This window comes from Bicyclus anynana, chromosome 12 (genome assembly GCF_947172395.1).
Source record: "Bicyclus anynana chromosome 12, ilBicAnyn1.1, whole genome shotgun sequence".
NCBI classification, from domain to species: Eukaryota; Metazoa; Arthropoda; class Insecta; order Lepidoptera; family Nymphalidae; genus Bicyclus; species Bicyclus anynana.
The window spans coordinates 8,822,686-8,832,310 of record NC_069094.1 but is presented as its reverse complement, the minus strand read 5'-3'; the positions used below and the strand labels follow the sequence as shown (position 1 = coordinate 8,832,310).

General features: G+C 34.7%; 2 protein-coding genes across 3 annotated transcripts in view; one reads left to right on the top strand and one right to left on the bottom strand.

Moving 5' to 3' along the window:
* Positions 1-11: 11 nt before the first annotated feature.
* LOC112055111 (coiled-coil domain-containing protein 12) lies at positions 12-4,197 on the top strand. Of its 2 annotated transcripts, XM_052884558.1 has the most exons (4): positions 12-423; positions 1,099-1,219; positions 1,966-2,199; positions 4,077-4,197. In XM_052884558.1, the coding sequence occupies exons 1-3, from the start codon at positions 275-277 to the stop codon at positions 2,176-2,178; spliced, it is 483 nt and encodes a 160-aa protein (XP_052740518.1). In that variant the 5' UTR covers positions 12-274; the 3' UTR covers positions 2,179-2,199; positions 4,077-4,197. The 2 variants fall into 2 exon arrangements, with proteins under 2 accessions (XP_052740518.1, XP_023950883.1); XM_024095115.2 differs by lacking the exon at positions 4,077-4,197 and having other exon boundaries at positions 1,966-2,251.
* The window catches only part of LOC112055113 (putative carbonic anhydrase 3), a 33,576-nt gene continuing 26,850 nt past the window's right edge, over positions 2,900-9,625 (bottom strand). The window contains exons 5-7 of the mRNA XM_024095117.2: positions 7,768-7,873; positions 4,984-5,211; positions 2,900-4,227 (exon numbers count right to left, since the gene is read on the bottom strand). Coding sequence (XP_023950885.2) covers positions 3,976-4,227; positions 4,984-5,211; positions 7,768-7,873 — 586 coding nt within the window. The 3' untranslated portion in view covers positions 2,900-3,975. The remainder of the gene's footprint in view (positions 4,228-4,983; positions 5,212-7,767; positions 7,874-9,625) is intronic.

The following is a 9,625-nucleotide window of genomic DNA, read 5'->3' as shown; positions in this document are numbered from 1 at the left end:
ATCACAGTCACACTGACACCTGTCACTTCACTGTCATAATTAAATGAAAAATAACCTAACAATTTTGTTTACAAAATTAATATTATGTTATAGTTCTGAGACAGTAATTGTGAAGAAATCAGAAAATTAAGAATAGGAAGAGGAATGGTCATTGTCATTCATATATATTTATATAACAACATACTATAGATGGCCTAGAAGTAAAGTGAAAAAATAACCAACAATCTCCACCGTAAACAAGAATTGTGAAACAAATACCGAGTTTAACATTATTATGGTAATATTAGACACGATGGAGGGAGTAGGAAATTTAGAAGAACAGGCCCTGAAACGAAAAGAGAGACTTAAAAACCTCAAACGAAAGCTTCCCAACCCTGAAGACATTAAAGAAGAAACATCTAAAGATTCAGTTGTCCTTCCCAAGTAAGTATAGAAAACTACAAATATAGTAGGTATAAACTGGCGGTTCATTTTGTGAATGAAAATTCTTGAAATTCTTTTGTTCTTTTCATTCTTTTAGTTTTAGAATCATATATTATGACATTTACATGGAGCTGCTCCCGAAGATTAAGATTGCTTTTAACCGCCAAATTTCCTTACAACACCTCTGCTCATAGTCTGTCAACTGATTGCATGAGGATAATAGAACATAAGAAAAAACCCTCTGTCAACTGTCAACTGCCGAAAGCTTGTACAATTTACTACTACATCCAAAACCTTCCAAAAGTGGACAAACTAATTTGCTCTTTTGACATCCTCCGTGGTGCAATGGATTCACAGAGTTTATGGGTTGGGTGGTGGTGGTGGTGTTGGGTGACGGACTGGAAAATATTTGTGTGATGAGCATGGGTATTTTCCAGTGTCTGTGTGTATTTATACATTATATTATATTAAATAAGTATTTATATGTTGTATATAAATGTATATTAATATTATTATATCAACTATCTTAGTACCCATAATACAAGCTACTCTGTATGCTTACTTTGGGGCTAGATAGTGATGTGTATTGTTTAAGTTAAAGTACATTGTTCATGTAAAAAATATAAATGCCAATTTGTTTAAAAAATGTCTCATTCATTCTTGTAAATGTTTTAGGCCAAAGTTTAGAAGTTATCAACCACAAGATGAAAACTTACAAAAAGAGAAGCTGTTGGATGCTGCACCGTCTTTAGTTGAAGAAGAAGTCAAAGATATAGTTGAAGCAGGCAAAGAAAAGGTACTACTATTTTTCCATGTTATTTAATAGTTTTGTCATTCTTGTTTATGATATTTCTTAGTTCGTGTTGTGAATTCTTTATAGTTTCAACCTCTAAAGAATCTTTCAAAATCACACATAACAAACCATTTTTTTTTATTACATAGTTTGTGAATGTCCAGAATAATAAATTAAGCTAGATGGTGCTAAGCTGATGATATATTAATTTAATCCACTTATGAATGTTAAAAATATTAATATTAATATTAAGGTATTTCAGACAGAGCTCTTTCATGTGGTTCTTTCAAAAATGGATTAAATTAACATGACACCGGCTTAGCACCGTCTTCAAATTAATATGTAGAATATAATAACATTATTTTGTTATGTTTCACGTTTGATTTAGGTGTTGAAGTCGGTTTAATTTATTTTATTAAAAATTATTTGTTGCAATAAATTACAGGTAGTCTTACAAGATTTAGATATATCAAGTGTTGTTCTCCCTATGGATAGGTAAGGAGAACAACACGAGCAGAGAAGGGGAGTGTTGATCGATTGTCAAGGAATTCCTTAACCCTACATTCAGTAGTCACAAGTCCTGGATTTTGCTTGGTGTTTTTCTCTCTACCACGTGATGGACCCGGCACCTGCACGGTGAATCCATGGAATGCTAAGATATTCGTCTCTCTCTCTTATGTTTCACGTTTGGTTTAGGTGTTGAAGTCGGTTGTATTTTTATTAAAATTTTTTGTTTTATAAAATTACAGGTAGTCTTACAAGATTTAGATATATCAAGTCTTGCACCTCGTAAACCTGATTGGGATTTGAAGAGAGATGTCTCCAAGAAGTTAGAGAAACTGGAGAGAAGAACACAGAAAGCAATAGCTGAACTAATATGGGAGAGACTGAGGCACGGCAATGAAGAAAATCTGAGTGCTATGGTGACTATGAATGAAAATAGAGTAGCAGATGAGGATTGAAATAAAAACTACAGTATTAAGGTACAATTAATTTATATTATTAAGCAAAAATAAACATGCTTGTGAATTTAAATGTTTATATTATTTAGTGGCCGCTTTCAATAACCTACCCAAGATTACCTTAAAAGCATTAAAAGCCTCATAGCTCAGGTAAGAGCGGTTGGATCATCATCGAGGGTGGTGAATCCTCACTTGTTGGTCTATTGTCGTACCCGCTCCTAGCACAGTTTTTCCCGACTAGTTGGAGGAGAAAGAGAATATTGGCCATATTATAAAAAAATATGGCAAATATTCTTTTTTAAAAAAAGCAGATAGTTCTTATCTGCTTTTCAATAGAAAGATAGATTTCTTAACTTTAGTAAGCAAAATAGCGGATAGAGAGGCTTTAGGAGAAAGCAGAGAGACACTTGAAAATTTGCTAACAGATTATTAATATCATTGCTTTGCTGCTGAGAAGCATTGTCACCTGAGCTAGTTGTGGGTGGGATAGGTGGAATGCTAGCATAGCCAAATAGTACCCTAATTGGCTCTTAATAGTAAAGTGGTTACAGCTTTGGCTAAATATACACAACCAATGTAATCTGACAACCTCACAGACTAATGTAATGTTGGTTATTATAGTATTTTGCGTCATTATTTTTCGAAGCCTCCTTTAGTAAGACTAACTTAACACTTTAGTCTTACTAAATACATAACAGTAGGAAAAATAAAAACATGTACATAAGTGCATAAAGTCTAGTTTATTAAATGAACATTAATATCAAAATAAATTGTTACTTATCACAGCTCAGTACTTTTCTTAGATACCTTATAAATAAGAATTTTATTACATCCCTTACAAATTATATACTTTATTCATAATCATTAATCACATATTATGAAACATTTTGTCTAACAATATAACTATGTACCATGTTATGTGAATGAGCCTCAATAGCTTTAAAGTTAAAGGGCTGGGCTGTGTCAGGATGTCCTAGATATCTTGAACCTTTTAGATTGGTATCCTAGCACAGACTTCACATTTACTCAGAAGGGAAAATGAAATATTGTTCATGTTATTTCAATTGACTGGAAATGGATATTTAAATTTTTAATATTTACACAAAACTAAGTAAAAATGTATTAATAGCTTGTATATGTAGCTTGAACCAAAAATCTATTTATATTGAATAGTCTTGGCCATTAAAGAGAGTCTAAAGCTTAGACTCATAACCTATAGACCTGCAACACAACAATTTTTCACTCCAAACGTAAGCCACTTCTGTGACTATGTGAGCGTAAGATCTAAGCTAATTACACTCGCTGACACGCAGACAAGTGTACTTATTGTAGCGTAGCGATGCGTCAAGGGCTCCCATTTCAGGGGCACTTAAAACGGTTTACGAATACTGCGACTACACACTGTCTATTGTTTTACAAATCTACGGCATTATGGTATGTTTCCTCTGTGATATATTTTTGTTTCTTCTATAAGCTTGTTATTAATTAAATAAATTGATAGCCTACTAGAATTTAGAATCATAGTTTCGTTAATTTAGCTAATAAATTACTTCTAAATTATTAGCATTAATTTTAATATTCACATTTTTTTTGGCACTAGATACAAATACCATCAAATCACTTTATTATTAAGTATTATTAATATATAACGTCTTTTTTGCTATCTAATTTAGTTTCAATCAAAAATTCAAACTTAGTAAAATACAATGTGCGAGCTTTCCTAATATTTGTTGCTAATTTCCTTTCAACAAACTAATTTAATTTGTTTCTACTTTTTCCAACATTTTTAACTTTCCATCATGTCCTAATATAGCTACCTATTAATATAAATACATAAGTTAGAAAGCTTAACCTAATCTTATGGCTACAATTTTTTCCCCGTTTTCTGGTACTTCCAGGTCCGGATTCGTCGGGGTCATCAATTTCGTTATACGCAAAGTAATTATTGTCGACGTTGTAGAACACTACGCGGTCGCCGATCGGTTGTATCGGTCGAAAGTTGTGTGTAATTTTTCCATTCGCCGAACGCAGTTCCCTGAATGCCTCGATCTGTAAAGTGAAAAACAAATACATTAGTTTTCTTATGAACTCTGGAGACTCGAGTGTGAGCTCAAAAAAGTGATCAAGATACTTGAGAACTTGAGTTCATCTTGTTTAGTTTAGGAGTTCCTACGTCAACTTCCTATTAATTTAAAATACCAGTTGCATAAAATTGTATTCCGTAATTTACTAAATGTAAATCCAATAGATCTTCAGAAAGTGGTTCTAATTTAATTTCTAATATTTGGTCCAAGCACATGGAAAGTTAAATAAAAAATCATTATTCGCTTCAATTATGATGATTATTATAGGTAGAACTATTAGCTGGTGGAGTAATAGATGGATATAATCTGTTCATCTAAATAAAATCTTAAATATTCACTCCAGAAATGATCCCTCAAGAGTTGCATAGACTTTAAAAGTTTCATTTAACAGACAACACAATATTTTTTTTCTTCCTAAGTAAACTTTTTCTACATTATATTCCTGGCTAGTTTAAGCATTTATTCAAAAATCTTAAAAGACTTGTAAAGTTGGCAAAATTTTTACTTCATTATTACCTACTTATTTTTCATCATCATCATCATATTAGCCGATGGACGTCCACTGCAGGGCATAGGCCTTTTGTAGGGACTTCCAAACATCACGATACTGAGCCACCTGCATCCAGCGAATCCCTGCGACTCGCTTGATGTCGTCAGTCCACCTGGTGGGGGGTCGACTTATTTTTACTAATCTGTTAATATATATCCATGTAATTAATACCTGATCATGCGCCAGCCGTATTGGCTGTTCGAAGTCTAGCCATATCACCACTTCGGAGCAAGGAGGCGTGGTCAAGGAGCCTCGGTAGGTGAAATATCGCCGCAGGTCCAGCGGGAGGATGTTGAGGAAGGAGAAGGGGTTGCTCATCACCACACTGGAGTGCGGGTCGGTCACGTTCTGAAGCGCTGACGTCATGTCGTCGTAGGCGGGATGCTTGTGACGGTCTAACTACAAAAAAGACTACAATTATCATCATCGTCAGCCCATTTTTAAATACCTGTAGTATTTATAGGGGTCTGCAGGTCAAAGATCATGTTTAATGCTCATGTAATGCTTTACCTACTTTTTGTTGAAAGCTCTGCAGTTAGAATTATAGACAAGGCGAGTATTATATTATAGTTGGGTCAGGTTTTAAAAAAAATTGCGACATATTTTTGTCCAAAATTCCTCAGTGCCCGATAACGGAAGTCATTGATTAGTGCGTGTCCAGCGATGACCTACTGATCCGTGATCTTGGTCGCTAACTATGGGCCTCATAAGAAAGCTCCAGAGTCAGTTAGCGGGCCATCGAATTAGAAAATGAGGAGATCCACAGAAGTAACAAAGTCACCGACATAGTTCAGCGAGTTGCGAAGCTAAAGCGGCAATGGGCGGGACACTTAGATCGAATCGAAGGGCCCAGCCTCATCAGCCAATTCATAGGAATTTGGATCTTAGTAATAAACCCCGTTACTTCATTGAAGTTAGCTCGGTCGAGAAAATCCCCCACATTCTTTTCGTCTAAAAATCCTCAGTGCCTGAGGATAATGAAAATTCTTACATCCAATTAATCAAAAAGATTTATACCCAATGGGTACCTACGTAGCTGTTGGATAGTTCACTTATTAATAAAGCACCAACAATCATTCTCATTATTTATGAGGTAACTTATTAGAATGAGTGATAATCGAACAAGAGATATCTGCTTGGGAATTATTAATTAGGTAATATAAATAAATTGAAATAACGACAATACCACGTACGATATTACGAATACGACTTACATATAGATTTTAGAACGAATCTTGAAGGTGCATTCATATTATTTTACACGAAACCTAATATACGGATTTTGATAAACCTCTACAGTAGGTACCTACATAATTAGATATCTGGCATTCTAGCTTAAGTCTGCATCATGATAACTTTCTTTCACCGCCCTTAACTAAATCTTTCGCTTTTATTCTAAAACTAATCGTTGCAGACACTTCGGCCTAATTCGGACTAGGTACTTTTAACCGACTTCAAAAAGGAGGAGGTTCTCAATTCGGTCGGTATTTTTTTTTTTTTTTTATGTATGTACACCGATTACTCAAAGACGCCTGGACCGATTTCAAAAATTCTTTTTTTGTTTGAAACGGTATAGTCCCCATTTGGTCCCATTGCCATCATGACTAGATCTGATGATGGAATCCTGGAGAAATTGAGGGGAACTTTCGAAAATTATATGGGTGTCTAGTGTGTTTGTAAACTTTTCCATTTAGTACCTTTGAGAAATACAAAATTATGAAGGTTTAAAATCGATCTGATGATTGAGTCATAAAACAGACGAGGGAACTCCTTGGCGATTTACAGCAGTTACCTTGTGTTTGGGCTTGATTAATTTGTATTAATGAGAACTTTCCACATAGATAGGTTGTGACTGTCATTTAGGGGTTTGGTGATGACGACCAAGGACAATTAAGGGAACTCCTTAACAGTTTACAGTAACTACCTTGTGTTTGGCCTTGATTAATTCGTATTGCTGAGAACTTTCTACCTAGATGAGTTGTGTCTGTTATTAGGGGTCTGATGATGAAGACCAAGGTCAATGAAGGGAAAAGGGAAAGGGATTACGGTAGCTACCTTGTGCTTGGGCTTGATTAATTTGTATTGCTGAGAATTTTGTACCAAGATGGGTTGTGACTGTCATTAGGGGTCTGATGTATTCGTTTGAGATGAAATTTTACACTAAAAATTGAAAAATAATAAAAATTTTAATAAAAAAAATACAACCGACTTCAAAACCTAAAAACGTACCCACTAAACTAAAAAGCGAAAAATAACATCATAATATGTTCTACCTGCTGATCAGTATGAAGTCGGTGCTTAGCCGGTGTTGTCTTAATTTAAGCCATTTCTGACAGGACCACATGAAACAACACTGTCTGCAAAATCTAAATCTATAAGATATGCTCACATGGCTTGAATTAATACATCACCGGCTAAGCACCGACTTCATACAGCAGGTAGAACATATTATGATGTTATTTTTCGCTTTTTAGTTTAGTGGGTACGTTTTTAGGTTTTGAAGTCGGTTGTATTTTTTTTATTAAAATTTTTATAGTCGAGTAAGAACAATTTTTGGATTTAGGTACTGCCCAAAAATTGTTCGTACTCGACTAAAATACTAAAGTAGTCTGTACGGCCTCTTCGGGAGAGCTAAAGAGTTTGAATTCAAAACTAACAGTTCATTTTCATATACCTAGTACCTACCCAGGTAGGTGTTTACGAGTAGTAGAGTATGAAATATAAAAAAGAGTCTTCACTACTAAGGGTTCAAGTTATTTTATTTTCTCGCTATCGTAGTGAAAAGTATATTATAACACGCGGAATTAAACCCATTTTAAACTCGGTTTCTATTTGCGGCCTGGCCATACGGATCGTAACCTAAAAATACCTCGTTTAAAATGGGTCTTTTTAGCCCCGTGTATTACATAGGTGTTATTTAATCTACTATTAAATAACACCTATGTAGATACTTACCTCGTAAAAGAATGCAAGGACCGTTAAACCATCGGAATGTTTCACCGCTTGTTGGATCGATCTGTAGTGTTCCTTGTAAAACACCATGTGCAACTCCATTGCGAAACTGAAAATAAGTATGTACATTGTATTAATTTATTATTCAATAGCCGTACAATGTATAATCTACATCTACATGTTTTATACATTCTTATATAATAGTCGTGAGACTCGTACACAAGGTTACTAATAAATAATAATAGATAAATAATATTATCCATTTAATTCTATTCAAGAAGGAAGTCTTAATGTGAATATGCGAATGAAAAAAAAACTTGCAAAGCCATTGCAAAATTATCATCTTCATCGTCATCATTAACAGCCGATGGACGTCAACTGTTGGACATAGGCCTCTTGCATGGACTTCCAAACAAAACGGTCTCGAGCCGCGATCATCCAGCGGCTCCCTGCAACCCGCTTGATGTCTTCGGTTCACCTAGTGGAGATCGACCCTGCGTTTTCCGGTGCGGGTTCGCCATTCCAGCACCTTGGGACCCCAACGTCCATCGACTCTTCCAACTATATGGCCTGCTCATTGTCACTTCAGCTTCGCGACTCGCTGAGCTATATCAGTGACTTTGTTGTGCGGATCTCCTCATTTCTGATTCGATCACTCAGAGAAACCGACCAGGTCTCGGATCCGTAAGTCATCACTGGCAACACGCACTGTTCGAAGACTTTCGCCTTCAGGCAATGAGGAATTTTGGACGAAAAGATGTCGCGAAGATTGAAAATTATACTTACGACAAATAACTAGTGTATGTTAATTTCGTAACAATTAATTACAGTATTTACCTACATAGAACATTTTAAACTTATTAGGTTCTAAATTATTTGTCATCTTAAGATAATTAAGCATAGGTAGGTAGGTATGTATATTTGTTAGTTACACATATGTAATTATGAAAATGAAAAAGCAAGGGAGAGATATGCAAAAGTCGTATAGCAATTAGAAAGACGTGGTCTCTGCCTATCCCTACAGGAATGAGGTTTGATGATATTATGCATGTACAATTACATATGTATGAAAATCAACATTATACTACAACAATCACTTTGTTTTGTAGAATCTCTGAATGAGAAAAAAAGACTACAAAATGCCGTCAAGTATATATAATATTAGTTACAAACGTCGATAAAAGCGACGTGAGTGTTAATTGCTTTAAAATCTGCATTAAAGTCCGGCAGCACAGTGATTGCGTTTCTGACAGGTCATGCGAATGAGACAAACATATTCAATGTTAGGGCTAGTTGACACTTTTTTTAAAGGTCTGAAATAGTTCATTATCATTCTACTAGATAGAAAGAAAAACATATTTTTTTGAGATGTGAGTACATGAAAATTTTAGTTTTTAAATATTTTTTTGACAATACGTGCCAAAACGCCTGTCGGCCATGATGTGATGATGATCTATACTCAACTGTTCAACTTTTTCTTGACGTCACTATATAACAAATCCCTAAAGCCTAGTTCGGACTACTTTAATATTTTAGTCAAGTACGAAAATTTTTTGGATTTACCGCCCAAAAATCGTTCTTACTCGACTTAAACACTAAAGTAGTACGAACTAGGCCTTACAAACGGATTGTTTGACAAAAATATTAGTTAACAATTAGTTTGACGTTTAGTGCATCAAGTATTGTGACGTCACAAAATGGATGACAGCGTTTTTGACGTTAGGAAAATTTGAAAAATACACGATTTTATATTAAGTTTTATCAGAAATCCTTTTAATAATTAACATCGATATATTTCGGACCTATGTTCCAAGTATTATGCGGAATTAATATTGTTTAAATTAAATTTGCTATGAGTCAA

Bases quoted from the DNA above. Each gene is read 5' to 3' on its own strand.
- LOC112055111 (XM_052884558.1), top strand. From the start codon at position 275: ATGGTAATATTAGACACGATGGAGGGAGTAGGAAATTTAGAAGAACAG. The intron at 424-1,098 runs GTAAGTATAGAA...TAAATGTTTTAG, and splicing joins GATTCAGTTGTCCTTCCCAA to GCCAAAGTTTAGAAGTTATC. The intron at 1,220-1,965 runs GTACTACTATTT...ATAAAATTACAG, and splicing joins TTGAAGCAGGCAAAGAAAAG to GTAGTCTTACAAGATTTAGA.